Source organism: Amblyomma maculatum, chromosome 11 (assembly GCF_055883805.1).
Source record: "Amblyomma maculatum isolate TAMU_Amacu chromosome 11, ASM5588380v1, whole genome shotgun sequence".
Classification (NCBI taxonomy): domain Eukaryota; kingdom Metazoa; phylum Arthropoda; class Arachnida; order Ixodida; family Ixodidae; genus Amblyomma; species Amblyomma maculatum.
The window spans coordinates 132,843,780-132,871,566 of NC_139354.1; the positions used below are offsets into that span (position 1 = coordinate 132,843,780).

The 27,787-nt window shown below is 44.8% G+C and overlaps 1 protein-coding gene across 1 annotated transcript in view; it reads left to right on the forward strand.

Annotated features, from left to right (window-relative positions):
- Positions 1 to 27,787, forward strand: part of LOC146174992 (anoctamin-4-like) — a 108,036-nt gene that overhangs the window by 15,385 nt on the left and 64,864 nt on the right. Inside the window, exons 7-12 of the mRNA XM_084585498.1 lie at positions 15,881 to 15,987; positions 19,475 to 19,530; positions 20,702 to 20,758; positions 20,860 to 20,924; positions 22,547 to 22,681; positions 25,195 to 25,300. Coding sequence (XP_084441624.1) covers positions 15,881 to 15,987; positions 19,475 to 19,530; positions 20,702 to 20,758; positions 20,860 to 20,924; positions 22,547 to 22,681; positions 25,195 to 25,300 — 526 coding nt within the window. The remainder of the gene's footprint in view (positions 1 to 15,880; positions 15,988 to 19,474; positions 19,531 to 20,701; positions 20,759 to 20,859; positions 20,925 to 22,546; positions 22,682 to 25,194; positions 25,301 to 27,787) is intronic.

The window sequence follows — 27,787 nt, forward strand, 5'->3', positions numbered from 1 at the left end:
AACCGTGAGTGAGTTCATTAAGGACGCTACGGCTATAGAGCGAGCCCTCCAAGATCGGTGCCGCCAGTACAACCGACCAGCCAGCTGTGCCCCGACGACTGCGGCGGCGCTGACTGCAACAGATCAGACCACTCTTCGAGACATGATTAGAGAAATTGTCCTTGAGGAGTTGCAGCGAATTTCGGTTACGAAAGCTCAGTCGTCAGAGGCCCTCGTGCAGGCTGTAAGGAATGAAATTCGGTGCTCCCTAACACCGTCTGCCCAGTGCAACGAGTTTCATCCAGTCGACAACGCGGCAGTCATTTCCGAACCACCATACCGCGTTCCACAACCGGTCAACTACACGGCCAACATTCCTGCACCTTATCACGAGCCGCAATCTGAGAGCTACGCCGCGGTCCTACGTCGCCCGCCTCCAGACCACGCCTCACCGAGCGCACCAAGCCGTCAGGAGACGCGATTCTTCCAGGGGCCTCAGTGGGCGCCTTCCAGGTGCTCTCAACTACGCCGAACGGACAGGTGGCGCAGTTATGACAGCCGGCCACTCTGTTTCTACTGCGGACAACCTGGCCACGTATATCGGTACTGCCGTTACCGCGAAGAGGGGCAGGCCTTTCCGTCTGCTTCTGCTCGCCGCCGCTTCGACGCTGACACTGCCCAAACCGAGGACGGCCTTCCGGTCAGCAGGGAAACCGAATCCGCGGGCTTCCGCCGCCGCTCCTCCCCATCGCCACAGCGTTATTCTCCGCCGATGCGTCGTGGCAATGCTGACGTTGGCGGACGGCGGTCCCCTAGCCCTCACCGGGGAAACTAACAGCCGCAACCTCACGAGGGGAGGTTGCACACAGTCTAAAAGTGTCAAAACCCTCACCACCGCCGCAACAGCCGACAGCCCGTGCTTCTGACGCTGCCGTTAGTATTGACATTGCCGCACTACCGCCGAAAATGCCGCCTACATTAGCACCGAAAATGCCGCATCAGATGAGCAGCCCCGACGACGAAGCTGATACCGCTGACCTTGCCGCACTTCCGCCGAAAATGCCGAAAGAGACGAGCAACCCAGATAACGTTGTTAGCGCTGACCTCGCCGTTTCCATTGATGGGCTGGAGGTACATGCTCTGGTGGATACCGGGGCGGATTTTTCAATTATTAGCCAGAAACTGGCTGACACGCTGCGCAAAGTAAAAACCGAATGGACTGGGCCAGTAATAAGAAGTGCGGGGGGCCAGCTACTGGCACCGACAGGGGAGTGCACTGCCCGGATAGGAATAGGAAACGCGGTGTTTGTTGGCAGCTTCGTTATTCTCCCTGACTGTTGCAAAGATCTCATCTTGGGCATGGACTTTCTGCGTCTTCATGGGGCTGTAATCAGCATTCGTGACAGCGTCGTTGCCTTCACCAACAAACATGAAGACTTTGGTTGTGCGGAAGTACCACTGATGCCCTTACGCGTCGCCAATGAGACAGTGACATTACCTCCGCGATCATGCTCTCTTGTTGAAGTGAAGTGCGACATGGCGCATACCGGCGATGGTATCGCCGAAAGGGCAGTCGCCCTGGTACTAAGCCGAGGTGTTTCTATAGCTCGAGGGCTAGTCAACTTGACCAATGGACAGACCGAAGTGCTGCTGACAAACTTCAGCGACGAGCGTCAGCAAATTCCGAAAGGCACAACTGTGGCCTTTTTCGACAGCATCCCAAAGGCGCAGCACTGCTTCTCACTGCAACAGGAAGGATCAATGTGCAAGACGCCCGTAACCATCGTCGATGTGAGTAAAAATTTGTCTTCTTCAGAACGGGACCGTCTTTTGGATCTCATAGATCAATTTCGAGACTGCTTTGCTTCCGAATCGCGGATCGGCCAAACGCCTTTGACAAAACATCGAATCATCACGGATGACTCGATTCGCCCGATTCGACAAAATCCTTACCGTGTAGCTCCGAAAGAACGTGCAGCCATTCAGCGCCAGGTGGCCGAAATGCTTAGAGACGACGTTATCCAGCCGTCACAGAGCCCCTGGGCTTCCCCCGTGGTACTTGTTAAAAAGAAGGACGGCAGCTTACGATTTTGCATAGATTACCGCAAGCTCAACCAAGTAACTAAAAAAGACGTCTACCCTCTTCCTCGCATCGACGATTCCATTGATCGCCTACGAAATGCACGTTACTTCTCATCAATGGACTTGAAAAGTGGATATTGGCAGATAGAAGTAGACGAGAGAGATCGGGAGAAGACAGCATTCGTCACTCCCGATGGATTGTACGAGTTTAAGGTCCTTCCGTTCGGTTTATGCTCAGCACCAGCAACATTTCAGAGGTTGATGGATACTGTGCTCTCGGGACTTAAGTGGCAAACATGCCTGGTGTATCTTGACGACGTGATTGTGTTTTCGGCCACATTTGAAGAGCATCTACGCCGTCTGCTAGCTGTATTTCAGGCCATACGATCTGCGGGCCTCACACTAAAACCCGAGAAGTGCCACTTCGGGTACGAGGAGCTGCAATTCTTAGGTCACGTCGTTAGCCAAGAAGGTGTCCGGCCTGATCCTGAAAAGCTCTCCGCAGTCGCCAAGTTCCCGACACCTACGGACAAAAAGACATTGCGGCGTTTCCTGGGTCTTTGCGCCTATTACCGCCGGTTTATTGCTGGTTTCTCACGAATTGCCTGGCCATTAACTTCGCTGACGCGTGACAATGCTGTCTTTCACTGGGGTGAAGAACAGGAACAAGCGTTTAATGAGCTGCGGAGACGTTTACAGACACCACCTGTCCTGGCGCACTTTGATGACGACGCCCCTACACTGCTTCATACGGATGCCAGCAACGTGGGCTTAGGTGCTGTGCTGGTGCAGCGCCAGGGTGGTGTGGAAAAAGTAATTGCTTACGCCAGCAGGACCCTATCTAAAGCAGAAGCGAACTACTCGGCAACCGAAAAAGAATGCCTTGCAGTGGTATGGGCGGTTATGAAGTTCCGCCCTTATTTGTACGCTCGCCCCTTTCAAGTCGTTAGTGACCATCACTCGCTCTGTTGGCTGACGAATCTAAAGGACCCTTCAGGGAGACTCGCGCGTTGGAGCCTTCGATTACAAGAATTCGACATGGCAGTTATTTACAAATCTGGAAAAAAGCACGCGGATGCTGACTGCCTTTCGCGAGCGCCGGTCGAACCTTTCACTATGATCGATGAAGACACTGCGTTTTTAGGTGTCATAGATGACGCAACGCTTTCCCAACAGCAGCGAGAAGACCAGGAATTGCTCCCTCTTATTGATTTCTTGGAAAAACGAACTACCGTTGTGCCTAAGATTTTCACCCGAGTAATCTCTTCATTCTTTATTCGCAACAACGTGCTTTACAAGAAGAACTTCCGCCCTGGGGGAAACAGTCATCTACTCGTCGTCCCATCTGTTCTCCGCAGTGAAGTTCTGCAAGCGTGTCACGACGAGCCAACCGCCGGTCACCTAGGCTACACCCGCACGTTGGCTAGAGTCCAGCACGGATACTACTGGCCAAAACTGCCTGCGACAGTGAAACACTATGTACGTACGTGCATAGACTGCCAGCGCCGTAAGTCACCCCCTGTAAAACCAGCTGGCCTACTCCATCCTCTTCAAGTGCCAACAACACCTTTTAAGCAAATCGGCATGGACCTCCTGGGACCATTTCCGACGTCGACAGCCGGAAATAAATGGATAATTGTCGCCACCGATTATCTAACCCGCTACGCGGAGACCAAGGCTCTGCCAAGGGGTACCGCCGCCGAAGCAGCTCGGTTCTTCGTGGAGAACATTGTCCTGAGGCATGGCGCTCCGGCGCTCATTATAACTGGCCGAGGAACTGCATTTACGGCCGAACTTTTGGAGACCGTTCTCCGCCTCAGTGGTACCAGTCACCGTAAAACTACAGCCTATCACCCCCAAACCAATGGGTTGACGGAACGCCTCAATAAAACCATTGAAGACATGCTTTGCATGTACGTTGACGTGAACCACAAGAATTGGGACGAAATTCTTCCCTACGTCACGTTCGCCTACAATACGGCACGCCAAGACACCACTCGTATGACACCATTCAGCCTCCTTCACGGGCGACCAGTAACAACTATGCTGGATGCAATGTTGCTCCCGAATGCCGACACCGACGATCTCGATCAGGACGCCGAGGAAATCGCTCAGCGTGCAGAGGAAGCCCGCCAACTAGCGCGTGTGCGGATCAAGAATCAGCAAGAGCATGATGCACGACGCTACAATCATAGACGCCGACATGTCATGTACGAACCTGGCGACAAAGTGTGGGTCTGGACGCCTTTTCGCCGCCGTGGACTCTCCGAAAAACTATTGCGGCGATATTTCGGGCCACATGTTGTTCAGCGACGTTTAACCGACGTCACTTATGAGGTGGTGCCAGACGGGGTGTCGACCTCAAAGCGACGCCGGCAACAGGCCGACGTCGTCCACGTTGTACGCATGAAGCCGTACAACTCGGACTGACCTTGACCCCCTACTCCCTTTTATGCTCATCGGGACGATGCTTCCTGAGGAGGGGGGCAAATGCCGCATAGAAGACGACGCCAAAGATGATGACTGGGCCCCACAAGCGCGAGCCTGGAAGAGAAGGAAGTTGGAGCGCAAGACTCGTCCAGGTTGATTTATTAAACCCGTCCTATCTTTGGGTCCTCCTTGGCGTTCAATCGAGACGTGACAATATCTACCACCAACACTATCATAATGCTACAGAAATAATTTTGCTTCGAATGGCAACTTACGGGAAACCTTGTATATTCTTAGGCAAAGGCTTTATCTGATAACGTGGTAAGGTGCTCGTCCTTAGGTAGCTTCCTTTCGCGGTTGTCGCTTGTTCTTTGACTATAAAATACCCTGGATTTGTTTGCTTCTCTCCTTTAGCATATTTTACCCCTTTTTCGTGTTGTGCCAGGTATTACTTTTATTGCGAAGCAATACTGCTTTAGCTACCACCTCAGCCCGTCAAAAGGCGCGGAGGTGGCAGCCACGCTTGACCTTTAGCGTGACCTGGCTGTGTGACGTCATACCATCTCTCTAAGAGTGGGGGCTCAACTCGCGCCGTCGCCTTGCGCGGTGGCAGTTACGGCCTGACTCCGTTCCTCTCACTAGTGGCGCTGCGCGCTGCGTGACGTCATACCATCTGCGTAAGAGCGGGGCTCGAAATCGCGCCGTCGCCTTGCGCGGTGGCAGTTGCCGCCCGACTTCTGATCTTCTCACCAGTGGCGCTGCGCACTGCGTGACGTTATACCATCTGTGCAAGAGCGGGGCTCAAATCGCTCCGTCGCCTTGCGCGGTGGCAGTTGCCGCCCGACTTCTGATCTTCTCACCAGTGGCGCTGCGCGCTGCGTGACGTCATCCCATCTGTGTAAGAGCGGAGGCTCACCGTCGCCTTGCGCGGTGGCAGTTACGGCCTGACTCCGCTCCTCTCGTCAAGCCATGAGATGCCGTCTACAGTCATAGCGCTTAGGCAGGCTGCAAAGAGGAAGCAAAAGCGAGCCACAGAGACAGAAGAAGAGCGAGAAGAACGGCTTTCCAAGCGACGAGTGCAAGAAGCAGCTAGGTGGAAAAGGCGGTCAATGTCTTCGGTAGCAGAATCGACGACAGGAGCCGGAGAGAAAGGTACGAATTTGTCCGACAGTTTGGAACGTGCATCTACTAGCAGCACTACCAGTTCGAAGCGATTGAACGCTAGCAGACGACAACGACATGCCCAAGAAACATCGGAAGAGCGACAACGGCGCCTAGAGAAGGAAGGTGTGTATTGAGAGAAGTACAATGAACAGCGAAGAAAACGGCGTGCTGAAGAGACACCCGAACAACGAGATAAGCGCTTAGAGAAAGCACGGGAGAAATCTCTCACACGAGCTACCCGAGCTGAAACCGATGAAGGTGTTCTGTAAAACCATCGCTAAACATAGTACAGTCAAGCGTCACCATAGTCATAACAGCAAACATAACCGGAGCGTCACCATGGTGAATATAGCACAGCCAAGCATCACCACAAGCGGTACAATAGTAGTACCACGTATTGCTTCGCAATCACAAGGCTTAACCAAGCTAAGTCACAGCCAATTTTTTTCTTTTTCTTTCTCCATCTCCGCTCCAAAACTCTCCCATAGACCCTCCCATCTAAACTGTTAAAGGAATTAGAGCAGTGTAAATTGTATTTCTGTCACTTTTTGTTGCTATGTAATTCCATCGCTATCCCTTTACTAACCAGGGCCATGAGGACAGCAGTACGCAAAATGTTAATTGAATTAGCTTTCCTACGACGTATCACTTAGCGCGTATCACTTGGCATAATTGTATATATATAATATGAAAGAAAGGTGGATTTTTTGGACTTGGTTGAGAATTCGTTCAACAAAAGTGAGACGTGGTGAAGAAATATAATTGACGTTTCGGCCATGGGACCAGCCTTCGTCGGAAGAAACTAGGTTACAGGCAGCGTCCTATCATTATACGCTAGGTTTGTCAGTATCAGTACTGATGACAGTGACCATCTATGATATACCAATATAAGTAACACTCATGCAGTCACCCATGCGTCATGAAGTAGATTACAACTGGTTTAACACCTGCCATGTAAACCATTGCAAGACCAGTATTTCTGAAAGTCAGGCCGTTCGTTTTAAAAGGATATGTTCTAAACCATCTGGCTTATAGGGGAATTGTGAAAAACATCGATGCGTTCTAACTAAACAAAAATATTCCGCAAAGTTAATTGACGATGACGGTACACGCGCAGAGCCTGTCTAGAAGCAGGAAACTAACTTGCTTTTAACCAACTCAGCCTCTCTTCCTAAAGTAACAGGTATTATAAGGAGATATCACATCCTGATGCGAAGTGATCGCCTAAAAGACACCTTCCGGGAACCGACTCGAGCTGCATTCAGACGTGCTAAAACTTTGCGTGATATTTTGACTTCTTCGCGAACCACAATTTCCGATTTTACTGGCTGTGCGCCATGCAATAAATCTTGTTCTAAAATATGTTCCAAAAAGGCAGCGTCATCAGTAGCTATTAGCACGGCTTCCAACTACCGTTTAAGAATTAAAGGCAACTGCACCCGAACTTCACCCGTGACACTACCAATGTAATTTATCTGCTTAAATGTTCCGCCTGCCAGCTCCAGTATATGGGACAGACTGTGACGTCTTTTATATTGCGTTTGAACAATCACAAGACGCACAGTACAAGCCTACCCAACCAACTACCCAAGAATGTGAGCTATCAGGGTCATTCAATTGATCAATTAAAAATGCCTATCATGGAAGCTGGGTTTCCATCACACTTCGACGTCGAAGTCAGAGAATCCTTTTTGATTCACAACTTTCAGGATGTGTGGTCAGGTATTAACGAAAGCGTAGGAAAGCTAAGCTGTCAATCTGAGTAACATTACTTCTGATTTAATACTGCAACTTCGAAAGATTAGCCGGGGAATGACTAGTATCTTATTCCTCTGTTCTCTCTCTTTCTCAGCCTCTCATTTATTTTTTTGTGTGCATATTGTGACCACCTCTTTGTCCGCAATTTAGCGACGTGTCCTAATATGCTTACTAATTCGATGAATGGTGATGCACTTTTGCTCACGCGTGGGCTTCATAGGATTGTGCATAGTGTTGCGCCTCCACATGGTAGTATTTTTGCGTTATTATTTTCTTGTTATTTTAAACCAGATGTAATCTGCATCATGACGTATGTGTCACTGCATGAGTGCTACCTAATATAGTTTTGGTTTATTATTAGATCGTCACCGTCGTCAGTACTGATACTGATAGACCTAACCTGCATGTAACCTAGTTTCTTCCGACGAAGGCCGGTCCCCCGGCCAAAACGACAATATATTCTTTTCTTCATCACGTGTGCCTTTTTTGAGCGTATATATATATATATATATATATATATATATATATGAAGGAAAGAAGACAACAATCGGCGAGGTCAAGGAAAGCGCTGGGGATGGTACTTTCCTTGGCCCCGCCGACTGTTGGCTTCTTTCCTTCATGTATCATAACGAGCACCCTCATTTCCCCTATATATGTATATATATAGTTAAATTCAAACTGGATGTCACACAACTTTCCCGATTATCTATTTTATTCCAACAGTTTCGGACGGTGGACCGTTGTCACGAAATCGGCGCACATTTTCATCAAGCCGGTACGGCGCGAGGCCCGCGCGGCGTCGCTTGCAAGAGCATAGAGAGAAAAGCCCCCTTCCCCGCGCGGGAGAGCGCGTAGCTTTGTAGGCGTTGCCGTCACCCTCTTTCCCATTGCCCGGGAAGGACGGTGGTTCATGGGACTGGAATCCGCCAGAAAATTCCAGAATCTTCTGTGGGACCTAGCCAATGACGACGCGCGGCTCGAAGAGGGAGCGCTATAACCAGCGAAGCTAAGTGTGTGTGCGCGCTAGTTTTGGTGCGTGCTAACAGACAGACGCGGCGCGCCCTATTTAAAGATACCGCGCCGCTTGTGAGTCAGTCAGTTCGTCAGTTTTTTGCGACGTGCCCGCCTGTGCTTCGGCTGGACTCCCGGGGATCACCCGCTGCTGGCAAGCCCACGGACTTTCAAAGGAGCGGCGCACGTCTCGTCTGGCAGCCACATCGTGACTCTTGAGGCGTCGGACTGCAACAGTGCCTGGTGAACAATTTGGCGTTTGTTTATGTAACTCTCTCGTGTTTGATCTGTTGGAAAGCCTCTGTTTTATTGAATCATTCTGTAGTTGCATGCTTAGCGTTTGTATTCTGTGAACCTCTCGTTTGTTGTATTTCAAGTGATCTTGTGTATCGTCTCTTGCTCTACATAAATTGTGTTTTGTTTGTTACTTCTGGCTCCGATCCTTACTCTGGTTTGAACCGGCGACCGCTGGGCACCAAACGACCACCCCCTCCTGTCACTACAAGGTAGTTGAATTCCGGCTGAGCTTGCCACGCAGGTCGAGGGCATCTCCTTTGCGACCGGAACAGCTACCCCCCCCTCACTCGAAGGGTGTCTGGGAGTGTGCGCACCGTTAAGGGCGCATCGTTAATAATACCTCATATTTATTAACGGGTGACAATTATTCTGGCGTCCGCGACAGGACGTGTGGTGCACTCAAGCTCAGAGGACGGAGAACATGTTTGAAGAGTTTACGAAGAGGTCGTAAACAGTGTGGCAGCAGAGCGATAGCGAGAAGTACCGCACTGAAGCGGTTGTGAAGGTCCATTGAGTAGTGCTATGTGTTAGCATTAGGTAGTTCAGATTGAAGACGAATCTCAAGGAGATTATTGCGTTGGGCCTAGAGAAAGGTCTTAAAGGAGCTGAACTGCGAGAATGGGTGGAGCGAAAAGAAAGGGAGGTTCTAGAAGAGGCTGAGAAAGAAAGAGAGAGGCAAAGGGAAGAACAAGAGAAAGAATGGCTCAGGAAGCAGGCAGAAAACGAAAAAGAATTCTTAAAAGAGAGAGATATCCTTCTCAAAAAGCTGGCTGAAGTTAGGCGTTTGAAAGGTATCACCGAGCATCCGGAGGTTACCTTTCCTTATATTAGAAAGTACAGCGAACCAAGCGATTCATTGACAGCCACAGGTACTGTAGAAACTGGCTCCAGCTGCCAGAAGGGGGTTGTGGATTAGCGTGTTCCTGCAACAGAAACTTCAGATGACCTAACTGGAGCTCAGAATTCTCAGAAAAATGAGATTGTGCCCTCCGAGACGACAGGTTGCAGAGAAGCTGCAACGGCAGCTGTCGAGCCAGAAGGCTCATGCATGTACTCTTCACTTCAAGAGGAAGTGCAATATTCTAGCTCCACGTCTGGTCGCATGACTGACGGAAAGGAAGAGCTGTCGAATAACAGCGATCCCGAAAGTTTAGATGGAGCTGATGCTGAGAACAGCATTCTTGCCGAAATGCAAGAACCGGTTTCCAGGAACGGTTCGACTGACGAGGAGGCTTTACTCATTGAGGAGGACGAAATATTTCCCTCCGTTGGGAATGACAGTGCAGATAAGAAACGGAAACCGCCAGAAAGAGAAGACTGCACTGCGAGAAAAGAGTTTAACAAACCATTTAAGGAACAGGATGTAGCCAAAAGTGAGGAGAATGAGTCTCTAATTGAAAATAAGTCTTGCTTCAAGAAAGTACGACTGATGGTCGTAAAGAAAAGAAAGAAAATGAAAAGTATTGACGGAGAACAAAGTTCTCAAAAAGACGCTCCTTTCAGACGGCAATGTTCTGATTATGCGGGTAAAACTGAATCAAACGTTCCTCGGCCAAAGGTGCGAATAAAAGTGGAAACGAAAAGAAACAAATCCAAACCTTCCAAGTCAGGCAAAGTCGACACGGAAATGTCTCATAGAAAAAGAAGGAAGAAGCGGCTGAACGACTGGATACGCAAGCGCATGGAGAGCAGCCCCGACCGAGAAAGAATGAGACGGCCTGCTCGAAGCGCCGCTAGGCAAGGTAGAGTTAGTTCTGGCCACGCTTCCGATGTGAATGCAGAACTCAAGTGTAGAGGGAGGAGCGAAATAAAATCGCGAATGAGAAGTACCATTAGTACCAGAAAAGGGAGCCGGACGCGCGAACGAAAGAAGCGCCAGTGCTTCGTAAGAAAGAGAACTGGCAGTTTGAGAAGAGCTCACCTGTTCGAACGAAGAGCTACAAGCCGTTTTTGGAAGTATAGGCGAAAGCATGCCGTGGGTTTGTGCGCATCACATTTGAATAACTATGGGTTTCTACGTTGATTCCTATGTGTATCCGAGAACAGTGTGTTGCTATGTTTGTGAATTTCATGGCATTGATGTGTGAATTTTGTGATTTGTTATTACAGTTTGTGAAATTTGTGCAATGTGTCTGTTGTGGACATTTGCACCCATATACTTGTGAGCGCATGCATGTGCGCGCGATGTTCGCGGTTGTTGTGAATATTGTGGGACAATATTCTTTAAGGGAGGGGCATTGTCACGAAATCGGCGCACATTTTCATCAAGCCGGTACGGCGTGAGGCCCGCGCGGCGTCGCTTGCAAGAGCATGGAGAGAAAAGCCCCCTTCCCCGCGCGGGAGAGCGCGTAGCTTTGTAGGCGTTGCCGTCACCCTATTTCCCATTGCCCGGGAAGGACGGTGGTTCATGGGACTGGAATCCGCCAGAAAATTCCAGAATCTTCTGTGGGACCTAGCCAATGACGACGCGCGGCCCGAAGAGTGAGCGCTATAACCAGCGAAGCTAAGTGTGTGTGCGCGCTAGTTTTGGAGCGTGCTAACAGACAGACGCGGCGCGCCCTATTTAAAGAGACCGCGCCGCTTGTGAGTCGGTCAGTCAGTCAGTTCGTCAGTTTTTTGCGACGTGCTCGCCTGTGCTTCGGCTGGACTCCCGGGGATCACCCGCTGCTGGCAAGCCCACGGACTTTTAAGGGAGCGGCGCCCGTCTCGTATGGCGGCCACATCGTGACTCTTGAGGCGTCGGACTGCAACAGGGCCCGGTGAACAATTTGGTGTTTGTTTATGTAACTCTCTCGTGTTTGATCTGTTGGAAAGCCTCTGTTTTATTGAATTATTCTGTAGTTGCATGCTTAGCGTTTGTATTCTGTGAACCTCTCGTCTGTTGTATTTCAAGTGATCTTGTGTATCGTCTCTTGCTCTACATAAATTGTGTTTTGTTTGTTACTTCTGGCTCCGATCCTTACTCTGGTTTGAACCGGCGACCGCTGGGCACCAAACGACCACCCCCTTCTGTCACTACAAGGTAGTTGAATTCCGGCTGAGCTTGCCACGCAGGTCGAGGGCATCTCCTTTGCGACCGGAACAGCTACCCCCACTCACTCAAAGGGTGTCTGGGAGTGTGCGCACCGTTAAGGGCGCATCGTTAATAATACCTCATATTTATTAACGGGTGACAACCGTCCTTCTTCAGGGTAGAACTGAGAATGTAGAACAAGTCCGCACATTACGCCACTGTTAGGTGAGGGAGAAGGAATTCTCGCTTTCCGTCTTTGGAGAAGCAAACACTACTGAATAGATAGAAATGGCGAAAAGCTCCCGTTGATTGGCTGGTAACGCAACAAAGACGGAGAGAAAAAAAAATGGGGGGGGGGGAGAGGGGCAAAAAGAGAAACTGGAGAGCCGACGAATGTTACATAAGCGCTGTGCTTCCACGAAGACGACACTAAAAGCAAGGCAAGTCTCTCTCGAAAGAAGCCGGAAATTGATCAAAGGTTGAGAATAACATTAAAAAAAAAAGAGTGAAAAACAGACAACGCGAGCATGCATACCAGGACGGTCCGCTCCCCAGCGGTGCAGGTGTTCAAAAAACCGTTGGGATAAGAGTTATGTGTTCTAGACGAAGTTGTTCCACCCCGCGACGCGCCAGCGATCGGAGCCAGGGCAGCGCGCCGCCGCGGCGACGAAAGAGCCGTCGGCCAGACGCGCTCTCCCGAAACCCGATGCCGCAGCCGGGCATCCGCGTCAAGTCGTTCGCGCGAGCGTTTCCTAAGTGAAGACGTTTGTTGCGGAATAGAAAACCGACCAGATGGGGGGAGTCCAAGGAGCTAAATAACGAACAGTATAGTTTGCGTGAGAAGGAGGAAGTTCTTGGGAGTGGGCAAATGGAGATAATGGCCTCGTCTATTAGTCATCTAGGCTTTTCAGAAAGGCAAAGTTGCCCAATGTTTCATTAATTCCATGGGTTAGAGTCTGAAATTTGTGTATGAAGTACGATTCTCTTTGTTCTCTTTGTCGACTTGTTTGGAAGCTTGTTTGAAGGAGAATGACCCGAATGTCTTCGGAAGTGTGGTTTTGAAGGCACAGATGCTTAGAAAAAGGAGATTTGGCAGTGTGTGGACGTGGGCCTTGTGGTTATTGAAACGAAACCTGAATGGTTTTTCGGTCTGGCCGACGTATTCCATGCCGCACACACCGCAGCTTAGCCTGTATACCACAGTGGCATTGTCGCAGTTCAATGATTCTTTGATCTTAAAGGTGAAATCAGAGAAGTTGCCTTTTACAATATTTGTCGTCTGCATATGATTGCAAACTTTACAGCGTGGTTTTCCGCACCGTTTACATCCGGGGTTAGGGTTAGTATTGGCAGTCGTTTTAGATTTAACTAACATGTCTTTTAGGTTTCTAGAGCGCCGATACACTGCTCTCGGTGGCTGTTTGAAAATGGAAGACAAGTGACTGGTTTGCTGGGTTGTATTGAAATGTTTCGAGAGGATATTATTAACCCGTGGCATGTTTGAGGAATGTGTAAGAACGAGGTTTGTTGGCCTGTCGTTCTGCTGTGATTTTTCAAAGTTGATTATTTCATTTCTGTCTAAGTCTCGAGCTTTCCCTAGCACCATCAACAATGAAGGGGGGGGGGGGTATTCCTTTTGCTGAAGATTTGTTTTCAGTTGCTCCGCATAGCGGTCCAAGTCCTCTAGTTCAGAGCAAATCCGTCGGAATCTATGGGCCTGTAAGTAGGGCATGCTGGTTTTACAGTGGTGTGGGTGGCTGCTTTTGAAATGTAGGTACTGCTGGCGGTCGGTAGGTTTCCGGTATAGGGTAGTCTTAAGATCGTTGCCTTTTCTCTGTATTGTAACGTCCAAGAAGTTAATTAAGGATTTAGAAAAGCTATGAGTGAGGGATATGGATGGGTGAAATGAATTGTAATTTTGTATAAACGTTAACAGGCTTGCTTCGTCGTGGGGCCAAATGAGGAAAATATCGTCAAGAAAACGTTTATAGAGAAGGGGCTTCAGAGACTGAGTCTCCAGGAATTGCTTCTCGAGGGCCGCTTTGAATATATTGGCATAGGCCGGTGCCACCGTAGTTCCCATCGCCGTACCGTTAACCTGAAAGTAGTGCCTTCCCTCTAATTGGAAGTTATAGTGATTAAGCACCAGGCTAAGAATAGGGGAGAAGGTTTCCTCACCCAGGTTCACCGAGGGGTCCGTCTTAAGGTATGCATCCACTGCCGCGCGTATGCCGTCGGAATGGGGGATATTCGTGTGCATTGATGTTACGTCCATTGTGACTAAAAAGCTTTCCATCGGAATTTTGAGGTTGGACACGACCCTGAGGAAATGATTTGTGTCCTTAATGTAGGCAGGGATAGTTGGTATAATGTCCTTAAAGATGAAGTCAAGGACTGCGGAAATATTTTCGGTGAGTGTACTGTTACTTGACACAGTTGGGCGGCTGGGACAGTTGGGGGTAGAATCGCCCGGGAACCGGTTTGATGGGCTTCATTGCTTTAAACATATCCTGGGATATCTTTTGCTTTTGAAATAGAGATTCTAATTGATTGTTGATTTTGGTTTCAAAATCTCTTGTCGGATCGCTATCCAATTTAGTGTAGAAACGTTTATCTTCCAATTGTCGGAAACCTTCTGTTAAATACTCTGCCTTGTCCATAACAGCAATAGCGCCGCCTTTGTTCGCAGGTTTGATGATGATGTCGGACCGCTGACTCAAGGCGTCGAGGGCTTGGCGCTCTTCGGGTGACAGGTTGTTACGGACTGCATTAGGTTTTGTTATTGTGTACGCAGCCAGAAAATCTTTTTGAACAGCAGCGATGTACATATCTAAATGTTTGTCTCTGTGTTCCCTTGGTGTCCATGGTTTATCCCAGTTATGTTAGTTTCACGCTTCGTTTCGTGGTTACTGAAGTATTCACGGAGATGTAGACTCCTGGCAAAGTTATCTAAATCGTGAAATAACTAAAATTCATTGAATTTTCCTGTCGTAGGGCAGAATGTTAGCCCCTAGAGAGCAACGTTCGTTCCGAAGGAGAAAGCGGCATACTCGACACATTCACAACATTATCAGTAGCCATGGTAGACTGGTTTCCAGCAGACCCGCAAGGCTGGCGAGGAGCTACTTTATCTTTAGCCACAGGTGGGGCTGGTTAATCCTTGGCCACAGGCGGTGTTAAAGGATAGCTAGGCGTAGGGACCACACCATCCCGGCTGAGTTTTTTTATTTTCTTTTTGTTGAATATATATATATATATATATATATATATATATATATATATATATATATATATATATATATATATATATATATATATATATATATACATTCAACAACAGTGTATATATGTATATATAAGTATATATATATATATATACTTAGACATGGATTGCTTGTTACTAATGGGCCAGAGTTAAATTCAAACAGGGTGTCACACAACTTTCCCGATTATCTATTTTATTCCAACAGTTTCGGACGGTGGACCGTCCTTCTTCAAGGTAGAATTGAGTATACCTATATATATATATATATATATATATATATATATATATATATATATATATATATATATATATATATATATATATATATATATATATATATATATATATATATATATATATATACACTGCGCACAAATCACTTCGTAATGTCTGCATAGTTCTTGCGTTCACATTTTGCAATATTCATCCGATTTCAGTGCATAGCTCAAGACACACTCAGATAGCCTTAGATTAAGCGCTTCTAATAAGCCAAAGGGTGCTTCTGGCGTTATTTAAGCAGATTAGTTCTGCCAGCAGAATAGATGAACTTCTGCCGCTAACTACATCTCCCGCGCTCTTGCATAACGCCCCCCCTCCCCACCCAGGTTAGTTTCTGTTATGAAAATAACCTTCTCTTGGGCAAATTACTAACAGTGCATTCTTAATATTTAAAAGAGTAAAAAAAACAGGATAAACATAGAGAAGACAACAGGACGAAGCGCCTTCGTCCCATTGTCTTCTCTGTATATATCGTGTTTTTTTTTTTTTGCGACTTTAAATCTTGCGAATGTTCTGATATGAAGAAGAAGGTATGGTTTTTTTTTTTGTTAAACGCGCACCTTACTTCCTTTGCACACAATTACACCATGACTACCCTACAGGTACATCATGCAGAACGAGGAGTCCGTCTTCTCGCAAGCCATTCGAAGCCGGATAACTTGGGAGGTTCTCATGCGCACTGCGTACGATGAAAGCGGGAAACAGACAGGTAAGGTTAAGATTAGCACTTCTTTCCTATAAGTATTTTATAATCTGCATAGGATGAAGGTAGCCGCTCCTTTAAAGGTTAAATTATCTGCTTATAACATGCAAGAAAGCCTTGAACGATGCATTATTTCTACATTTAGAAATTTCGATACACCGTGAAAGGTCCACTCACCCCCCCCCCCCCCCCCCCCCGTAGCGCGGAAAATAAAATCATTCCATTGAATGCGTCGAACACTCATAAGAAACTTGGACGCACAAATAAAATGCTTTTCCGGAACAACGAAACACGATGCATTTCATGAAAAATATGGCCTGCTGAAAAAGTACAAAACTCTCAAAAGATAAGTCCACGAGTTTTGTGAGCTTGAACGTTTGCGCAAGACCCCAAACTTTATTACTGCTAATAATAGAATTTCTGAGGAGAGCCGAGAACTAACAATTTTGCAAACAAATTTATACTTTTCCTGCAGGAAGGCGAAAGCAATTTCCTGGCCAGCTGCGATTGTTAGAACTTCTAATTTCTACACAGAGAAACAGAGAGATTAAACAGTCTCTCTTTAGAGAAAGACAGAGAGATACTCTCTCCCTCTCTCCTCCCTTTCACTCTTTACTCTATACAGTCTATACCATAGACTATCAGTCTCTCTAGAGTGAGAAATACAGTCTCTCTCCACTCTCCCTCCGAAAGTGTCTTTCTACCTCTCTCTACTCCCTCTAACCTCAAGAGAGATAGAGGGATGGGGATGCACAGGGCGGATTGAGAAGGGAGACTTGGAGATAGAAAATGGAGAGCTTGACCGGAAAAGAGAAAGAAGGGAAAGAAAGGAAAAAAAGGAAGGGGATGGAAGAGAAAGGGAGAGAGGCTCTTTTTCTCTATCTACAGGGACCCTATTCCTCTCTCTCACCATCTCCCTATCTGTGAGAGCGAGCTCTGCGCATAATTCTCTCTAGAGAGAGGATCTCTCTCTATTTCTCATCACTGACTCTCATTATCTATCACCAACTATAATTATCGGTCACTATATACCAGTTCGCCATCGATATTACGTTGAATCCCGAATAATGTCGCAAATCTCGCAAACACTTCTCGCGCACACTTTCTGCTAACGCAACTAATGACCTGTTAAAGGCATTTGCCTTTACATTTCAGTCGTCATGCATGAAGCATGGATCGTGAGCTGAAAGTGTAAGGCTTAAGGTGCCTTTACGGTTCGAGTGATTATGTTTTAATAATCAGGAACCTGAAAACTGCATTTGAGTTTAAAGTCCATCTTATCATGCTGTGCAACGACTTAGCAATACCTTTCTGCGGTGTCGTTGACAAATTCGCATACACTAAAAGCATCGCAATTTGTTGCGTGAACAGGCCTATAATACAGTTTGGAAACAATTTATTCGCAATAGTGAAACACATGCTTTAATGACATCAAGTAGAAACACTGAAATATATTAGTAGCGCTGTATGTACTGACGTGAAATGACTGTCGTTGATATTATTGACCAAAGTATCATTGACATTTTTGCCAATACAGGTGGCACGCAGTGAACCTTCCGAAAATGAGTTCCCAGAAATTGTTACTAGCAAAGATTAGCATAGTGTGCTCCTTAAGGTAAGAATTCTTAGCTTCAATATTAAACAGGTTATTTGAATAATTTACACCGAAAGATTATTTCTGTATTTCTTTAGAATGATAACTTACCAACGACAGAAGCGGGCAGAGAAAGGTGAATGGGTACAGCACGAGTCAGGCTTATTAACAGAAAAATAGTAGTGAGCCTAACTTACCTCTTAAAAGTTAATTCCATGACATCTTTAACAGCGCCGTATCATTCCTCGATTTTAATTTTTTTTTCAAATTGGAGTTTCTTAAATCTCCACGTGAAGCACAGTGGTTGGAATGTCATGACCCTGTCGAACAGCCAAGACTTTTTCCCAGATGAGTTTCTCTAACACGCTTGAAACAAACGCGGAGAGTTGGCCGTGATTGCATGTCATGGCAACTCATTATCAGCGAAATGAGTCATGTTGCCTGTCATTTCAAAGTGGTCTCTATGTTAATTTGACGTAAGTATGATTATTCGTATTTCTCATTGTCTCAAGATCATGCTGTTTGTTTCCTTCCAGTGCTGCAGTACAAAAATCACTTTTAAAATTGAAAGGACATTTTCCCTTTGATAAAAGAGTATTCTCCTTAACATCTTTTTTTATTCCCTCATGTCCGAGGCTTTAGAGCGAATCTAACTACATTTTTCGTTGGTAGCATTGTCCTGAAAACACATTATTCCAATAGTCGCAAGCCTGAGAAAGGAATTTGCTCCTTTTACTTTTTAAACTCTATACCTTTAAGTTTTTAGTTTCACCCATTTGATAACGGGATGCGGTATCATCTGTGAAAATTGTGGCGTACTCCAGTCAGAAGTTTAAGAAAATGACAGTAAATTTTAAAAACAATCTATATTTAAGAGCTGCAGATTTAAACAGTTTTATCGTGCTCTTTACAAAGGCGACTGAGAGAAATTCACAATATACACATGTCGTGATACAGAATATTTTTTTCCGATCCCATATAATTTCAATCCGAACAGTTTAGCAGTTACCAGAGTAAGGCAGAATTTTATTATGTCGAGATCCACAAATGCATTCTTTCAGAACACAGCACAAGCAGAATCCTTAAAACATTTCCTTCAAGCATTCAAAAGGAAGGGCAAATTGAGCTTTTTCGGTGGGCAAATGTCTCAGAAATAACATAGCAAAATCTATACTTCTTCTCCCATAAGAACTATACTCTCCTCTTGGGTCAGCTTCTGATTTGGATTTTCGCACGTTGTTGGAATCAAAATGTCTTTTTTTTTTCGTGAAACTTTATCGTCACTTTCACTTCAATACCATTCTTACCAAGGTTAAATAGCCTAACGTGCAGTTGTAGCATTAAAGAAACAAATACGCAGTAAAACTATCCGTGCAACAAAGTAAAAAATTCGCTTTAGTGTCCTACACCAGTGCCCGTAATGGGGAATTTCTAGTTGCTACGTATATATATATCATGAACTGTAACCCTTAAACACTTGTGTTTTGTGTGTGTTTAAAATAATATCTGTGCAAAGATAGGAAGGAAACCTACATCTGAACACATTTGAGCGCCTTGCTTGTGAAGGACTCCAGAATTCTTGGCTTTTCACGCCAATTTTAAATCGCTGGGAGGATCGCCCTACACTAGCATCTGCACGAGTATTCCCTGCACAACTTCGCACTAATTTAAGCAATTAATTACAGTAGTAATGTTTATCGACTTAACAAACACTACCCCCGGAAGAATTAACTTCCTGCCAGCTGAACTGCTTATAACTATACTGCAGAGCTTTGCTGCACAGTTAAACTACAAGCTCCATGTAATTGTCTCACGTGAAATAAGAGGTTAACTTACGTCTTGCAGGCCTTTAATTTTATTCGAAACTACAGTTATAAAATGTATTATCTACAACTGCAGGTATTTACCGACTGCTCGACGAAGGGACTTATCTAGAAGCCTACCCACTGCACGACGTAAGTGTGTGCTACAGAAGACGACCGTGCAATTAGAAATTTACCTATGACGAAAGGCAAGATTATAGGTCTTCTTTAACTTAAGTGGAACAATTTCGTCTCTTCCGGAATGCTGGGTAACGAAACCTTGCAAATACGGTGTACATCTCGTCGAGATCTTAATGATGTATAGGTAGCTTTGGTCGATGAAACTGAGCTTTCATAAATTACAAATAATACCAGGGTGCATATAAAGCAAACCAAATGACCCAAAGTTCCTTGTTTAAAGCTTTAATTAAATTTTTGTGCAACTTTCCTTCCCACTTTTATTTTCCTAAGACCTAAACTGCACCAAAATAAGCACAATCTCTTCATTGACACAGTACGTCGCGCAATAGATGTAGTGCAGGATCGAATTTTTTGTACTATAACGAAGTATTTTTAAAAGTGGGCTTCGACAAGGATATAATACTCAGAAACTGAGGTTGTCAGCACATATTTATACCACAAAGCAGTGAAGTCGCAAAAAAGTTCTGGTCACCTTCTAATTATAGGCAGCACCATTCCACCGATTATTAACACGTCATTCAATTGTATAATTTCGCCTCTCATCAACAGAATATAATTATTTGTTCAATACCAGTAGAATGAGGCAGGCTTCTTTTGGAAGTAATTCTCTGAACCACGAACCATAGCAAAACAGAATATTTTCGAGTATTAAGCAAATGATGCACTTATGAGGTTTTTATGCGATTTTGAACCGCTATCTCCATGCTCGACTGCAAAGGCTCCACTTAACGTATCAAGGTGAAAGCCTTTAATGGCTCATGCTCTCGTAGACAAAATAGTCCCGCTTTTGCGGCGTTCTGATTTGCCAAGGAGGGATGATGTCATTGAGGTCTCGACCAATCACAGAGCACCACCACAGTACGCGAGAATGCGTGCCGTATATGGCCATACGTCAATTAATGATCAGTTACTAATAAATAATAATTACCAATTGATGAACAATCAAGTAATTCATAATTAGCAAATAACGACAGAATATTTGATTATGTAATTGTTTCATTATCAAATCAATTAGTTAATTCATTATTTACTGATTAGTGCCACTTGCGTAGCAGAATACGGCACTCACGCTTTCGCATTTCGCTACTTTAGTAGCTAAAGACCCTCGAAATTTTTTACGCAGGGACCTTGCGGCGAGGGTCCGTTCGATCCTGTCAAGGAAGTGGCCACCGAACGAAGAGTTAGTTCTTTTGCCGAAACCGCATCCCCTCTGTACTGCAGTCTCGCGAAGCGATAAAGATTGATTAATATTTTCGCCTGTCTTTTCCTTTTACGTCGCAGTTACTATACAGCGAATGGGCCCGACCAGCATCGTGGTACAAAGAGCAGCCGCTAGCCCTAATCAGGTTCGTTAAATTTTTTTTGCAGCGTCTTGGTTCGTTACCAACAACTTCATGTGCAACATACTTGTTCTGAAAATCGTGAAAAGGATATCGTATTCACAACAATATGCCTACAAAGAGCAGCGAACGGCTGTGTTACGTCAGAAGCCGTTCAGCACTTGCTGAAGTTGGCATTGCCACGGCCGCTCAAAGGAAGCGCACCCAGTGCTCTTCCATCGAGCAGCCGTGGTATTGTGAACTCTTCTCTTTCACGGAGGATTTCCTTACAACTACAAAACCACCGAAAATAAACGGGTGATTTAGCTTTCCCCCACACTGTTGTAATTCGCACAGCCGCGAGGAGTGCCGTAATAACAATTGCTTATTAAGTGATGCTAGGAGTGCTGATTCAGGAGGGCTTACATGCGTTACTCTATAAATAATTAATACTCATTTGTCCACTTTATTGGCACTTACTGACCGCCTCATACGCTAGTAGGACCAAGAATACATTTTATTGTAATTGCAGTTTGCCATGCGCATTAACTTCTAACTACAGAGACCCGCCTTAAATGAGTTCGCTTGAGTTCTCAATATCTAGCATAAAGACAGCCCTAAGGCCGACTGCGCTGCCCTGTTCAGTCATAGTTCGCGATATTTTCGTATAAAGTGTTTAAATGAATTTTCCGCGAAGTAAGCGCAGTTGGTACCTCGTCACAATAATCGCAGTCTTATTTTAAGGCAATGCATCGTGCAGAACCACAGAAACTTATCACAACGAATTAATATATATTTGCACCGTGAGCAACAAATTGCACACGGGGGTCACAGGTTCATGCTGCTATCTTCTTTTCGATCAAGATTCAATGTAGCCGTAGTCAAACGGTTGTACTTCACACCTTATCACTTGGACAGCTCAAATCTTACCTTCCAGTAATTATATATGGCCGTAAATTTGGCACGGCCCCAAATATTGGCACGTTGTCACAAATCTGCAATTTTGACTGATTATTATCCGCTTAAACTATTTCTTAATATTTCGTTAGCTCCATTGTAACAGAAATGCGAACTTGTCAAAATACGACAAAATATTCTGTAGCTCTGTTGAACCTTTCTGTATAGTTCTGTGGACGTTTTCGGTTGTCTGCAGTTGTGTAGTACTTTTATGTTGTAACTACAAAGTCTGATGTTACTAAAAAAATTTTGTGGTCACAACAAGTTTTCTGCGAAAGCCCGCACACAAATTTGTTGTAACAACAAAAAATATTCGTTACTTTTCTCCATTTGGGCGAGCTTTGTTGATGCGGACATTCAGATTATTTATCGAGCACTGCGCACTTCTATGGGCTACCTACAAATTCACATGTTGAACTGACTTTATACCTCATCATGATTGTCTGCTTCTTCGCCACTGCTCAGTCTGGCGCTGCTGCAGTAGACAAACTAACACACCATAAACTCAGTAATTGGTCCTGTGCGAAGCCGGGATGAACAATGTGGGAAGGATTAAGCCATCATGCAGAGGTAATCGGAGGTGCTTTGTTTTCAAAACTTCCTACGTGGGAATATTTGAAAGGTATGTGTTAGGAACGGTAAGAGGCGCTCAAAGTATAAACGTTATATAACTCTGCGCTCCGGTGACGCAGGCGCTATTTTGGTGAAAAGACGGGTCTGTACTTCGCCTGGCTCGGATTCTACACGTCCATGCTAATCTTGCCGGCTACGGTAGGCTTGCTGACGACGCTTTACGGCGTCTTTGGAATGACCTCCAACACACCTACGTGAGTAGACAACCACATATTAATCGTGCTGACCGATCAGACAATGCATGTCATAAATCAATACAACTCGGCCTTTGTGTCTTGCTTATCGCTATCACCCAGACTACCGTAACGGCAACTAACAGACTCGCATCAGAAAAGTATGTGTATTTGCACATTCTGCGGACAGAAACAAGCCACATTGCTTGAACGCTTGATCATGGCAGCCGTTCATAGCCTAGCTAGCACAGAGGTTATGGTAGAACAAAGAGAAGTCAGTACTCATACCACGTGAGCATTCAACATCTGTTGAAGATCTGAAATCTGTTCACCCATGTTATATTCTTCTATCGCCTCTGGAGAGGAATAGAGACTCCCGGACGTTTGGCGCTATCATGCCCACAAGCCTAAGCGCATAGTAGCCCCAGATGAACTATATACGACGACCTACGAACCGTTGGCTATTTCGGCCCGTACGTTCACCGAAAAAAAAACCGCAATCAAAGAATTTTTCTTAGGTGCTTTTTATTTTCATTTAGGGCGCCAGTGGCCCTGCACCTTTGTTATATAATCTCACTAAATACGAAGCTAATGATGTGAAATTGTGAAATGAATGCTCCACCGCTATTTGGACAGTCTTTTCCGCATTCCTTGTTTTCAATGCCCTTCAGATGTATCGCAATGCCAACAGCCATAGGAAAACGAAAATGAAGCTTGCAGCGTTTCGAATACCATATGTGTGGAGAAGAGCACAATACATTTATGCCCATACAAAGGGAAGTTTTGTAAATTCCATATTCCAGAAAAGGTTAATGGTTCTAAAGCATGGATTACGAGAAAGTAAACCAGAAAAAGAATTTCAATTGAATATCCAAGATGTAGTCCAGATTGCCGATGTACTGCATGAGATTCTTGAAATGAATAAAACTGACAGTAGATTACTTAATTATTTTATCTGAGATACCTAATTATGCGATTCGGTTTTCTTTGTTTTGTGTGGATCGCCAAGCGACGTATTAACTACGTATCATTTCGCATTTCGCAGGTCCTCTTCATCCGCATTAATTTTCTTCTATACCAACCGGTCCCTTCTTTTTCAAATTGGCCAGTCCAACTGGCCTCAAGAATATTTATTGAATGAACACTTATTTGTTCTTTCTGCTATTCTCTTCTTCATAACAAGCGTTTTTGGTTGATTTATGCATTCATTTATTTATTTTTGCCAAGATAAATCACTCTTTGTGAGTTGTCTGGGAGCAAACAGAAATCAAATCCTTATTTGACTTTCAAATATAAGTTTCCAACAAAATTACTGAGGATAATGGAGTGGGAGAATGGATTCATTATTTTAAAAAATTAAAAGTGAAACCCTTTGTTTTTTCAACACCCATCAGATGCATCGCAGTGCCAACACCCATAGCAAAATGGACGAAAATGAAGCTTGAAGAGCACAATACATCTATGCCCATGCAAAAGGGAAGTTTTAGTGTGACAAAAGGATACGTAAATAGGTATCTCAGATAAAAATATTAAGTCATATACTGTCAGTTTTTTTCATTTCAAGAATCTCATGCAGTACAGCTGCAAGCTGGACTATATTTTGGATACTCAATGCAACATCTTTTTCTTGTTTACTTTTCTGTTGTCCCTGCTTTAGCACCATTACCCCTTATTCGATTATGAAATTTACAAAACTTCCCTTTTTCATGAGCATAGATGTATTTCTTCTCCGCACATATGTTCCAAACGCTGCAAGTTTCATTTTCGTCACTTTTCTTATGGTTGTTGGCACTGCGATACATCTTAAGGGTGTTGAAAACAAAGGCGAAAGCCCGTGGTGGGTCGGTTGCGATAAAAGTAATTTCCCACATGGCAAGGTAGACAATGGAAAGCTGGAAGGAAGTGAGAAGTGAGTTTGGCATCATTTAGCAGCCCAGTAGCGGACTGCTAAATTAGTGATTTCACTTCTCTAAATTGGCTATTATAATGAATCCATTCTCCCACTCCAATATCCCAAGTACTTGGGTTGGAAGCCTATATTTCAAAGACCAACAAGGATTTCATTTTTCAGCTCCCGGAGTTGTTTAGGACTGCTTTGTTACGCCATGCAGCCCTGCAATCTACAATGGGATCTACATAGTGGAATTTGCCATGGAATCTTTAGTCTTCGCCCGCCATGATTGGTCGGTTGCGATAAAAATTATTTCCCATGCGCCAAAGTAGGCAGTGGAAAGGTGGGAAGAAGTGAGAAGATCTGAGAGGGAGGAGGGAGATTTTTGAAGGGGATGGGTGGGCAATATTCGTTTGTCATAGTATTCAGAGTCAATGCACAACATCAAGATCGCTGCCATCGTAAGAACCTAGATAATGGCTACCGGGGAAGACAAAAATTATGACAAGGGTGGAGGATTGCAGCATCCTGGAGGTATTTCTATGGAACAATGCACAACTATTTGTCTAAGGGGAAGATTTGAAGGCTTTCGGTGATTCTTGCGCTTGGTCGTTAACTATCGTTTTTTTTTCTCATTTTCCAGCGTTGAGATCTGCGACCGGAGCATAGCAGGAAACTTCATCATGTGCCCTGCGTGCAATAAAACCTGCCCCTACGATTACCTTCGCAACAAATGCGCCTTTAGTATGGTAAGTGTACTGCACTTACGCATCGTGAAAGCTTACAGTCGCCTAATACTACAATCGTTTCATTTGGGCTGTGGAAAATGAAACTCACTCCGTCGAATAACGCCTATGCTAGAGGCGTTATTTGTTTGTTTGCATTACCCGCCGAAATTGGCCCATCTTTAAAGTGCAGTGCAGAAGAGGGCTTGACAATGCAGAGCAACAAACCCTTAAGGAATGATGCAGGCTAGCACAATAACTCGTGCTATGGTCTTTCTAGTTGTGATGTATGGATGCGAGAGTTGGACTGTGAAAAAGGCTGACCGACGAAGAATTGACGCGTTTGAGTTGTGGTGCTGGCGAAGACTCTTGAGAGTTCCTGGGACTGCCAGAAGATCAAATCAGCCGATATTGTCGACCATAAACCCTGACTGGTCATTGGAGGGTCAAATTCTAAAGTTAAAGCTCAGCTAATTTGGTCATCTGATGAGAAGAGAGGAGTCGCTGGAGAAAGATTTGATGTTGGGAAGGTTGAGGGTCGCCGGAGAAGGGGTAGGCAGCGAACGCGATGGTTCGATGGCATCCTCGAGGCACTGCAGATGAAGTTATGGGATGTTAGGAACATAGTGAGAGACCGGAAAGCATGGCGTGACATGGTCCATAAGGTCACGAAGAGTCGGACACGACTGAACGACTGAACTGAACTGAGCACAATAACAATGGACGAAAAAAACCTGAGATGAAAATAAAAAAAAAACGGAAGTGTGTGCATCGGTAATGCTTCGGTAACATAGGTACCATTATTTTTAACATTAATAAAAAGTATCAGCCCTGTAAGGTAGCGTCACCGATCAAAAAATTTTTGTAATCACGGCTTTATAATTTGTAAGACTATAAACAAAGAAACGAGGCCACTGGCGTCGTAAATGAGAATAATCAGCAGCTAAGGAACATTTCTTACCTGTTCTGTATTTGTTTTAGCGTGATGGGCTTAAATAGCAAATAGATCTAGGGTGATCGTGTAGATGGAAGGGAACGGCTGCATAGCCTTTCCAAATCTTCTTTAACCTTCTGTGAATGCAATACCTTTACAGGGCTGTAATTCCATTCGTTTATAGTTCACTGAAAAAATGTGTTTATGCAGTATACTGTTTCACAGATATTGGTAAAAATTATGACTGTCCTTTATTCGGTGTTCTTAGCGGCTTTACTAAATAAGACAGCTTATTTCCATTTTTAATGATATGTAAAAACCGGAGGCGTCTATTGTTTGCGTCTGTCTTCAGGTGTACAACGTTTATTCATAATTATTATTAAGAGAATACTTTCTTTGAACATTTCAAGAAGATAAACTTGATTGCTTTCTTTTGGACACATTATAAATTCACCATATTCTTTTTAGTATGTGGTAACCATACAACTATAGCACAACCAAGATTTTCATATTTACAGGTGCAGTTTTGCGTTTATCTTCCAGCATTTCCTACTTGCGCAGCGTTGAAAAACACTCGAAATCTGGTTTGACCATGAACATTTGTTATTGAATGGGAAGCCCGAATGCTTCTATCACTCAATTTCATATATTATTGTATCATTAACATATAAGACGACACACAAGGTTCTCTGTTCCGCGTGACTCCCACCAAAAACGTCTTCGCAATTTCATTTCCATACTCTTTCGTTAGAAGCTATCGTGGATAGCAATAACCGATTTCTGCAACTATTCGTGTGCGTTTAAGGACCCTATTCTCTTAAAATTTAGATTCGTCTTCATATAAATTAAAATTAACGTCAGATTGAATTTTAATGCAAGTTAACATTCCAATGCATCAAATATACGATGGATAGCAATAAATTTTATTGTGGTACACCTTAAGTTAACAGATATTTTAGAAAATTTATTTCTGCAAATTAATATCTGTGACAAGGGTAGTATTGGGCTCATAATATAATAACAGAAGGGAGAAAAAATATCGACTTGCTGGATAAGTCAAGTTCTCAGAGATTTTATGCGCGGCTAGCACAACCTGAGTTAATGTCAACATTCCCTTTCTATGCATATGCTGTAGTGAGGAGCGGATATTACGATCTACAAATAAATGGCGAATGAAGCCTCAGATTATATGCTTTATTCATCAACATCATCATCATCAGCTTGACTATACCCACTGCAGGGCGAAGGCCTCTCCCATATTTCTCCAATTAACCCGGTTCTGTGCTAGCTTCATCCATTTAACCCCTGCGAACTTCTTAACCTCTTCCGCCAACCTAACTTTCTGCCGCCCGCTGCTACGCTTTCCTTCCCTTGGAATCCACTTTGTTACCCTAAGCGACCATCGGTTATCCTCTCTTCTAACTATATGTCCTCCCATGCCTATTTCTTCTTAATTTCCAGTAGAACGGCAGTAACGAGTTATTTCTCTGACCCACTCTGCACGCTATCTCTTAATGTTACCCCTACCATTTTTCGTTCCATAGCCCTCTGGGTTGTCCTAAACTTAAGTAGAACTC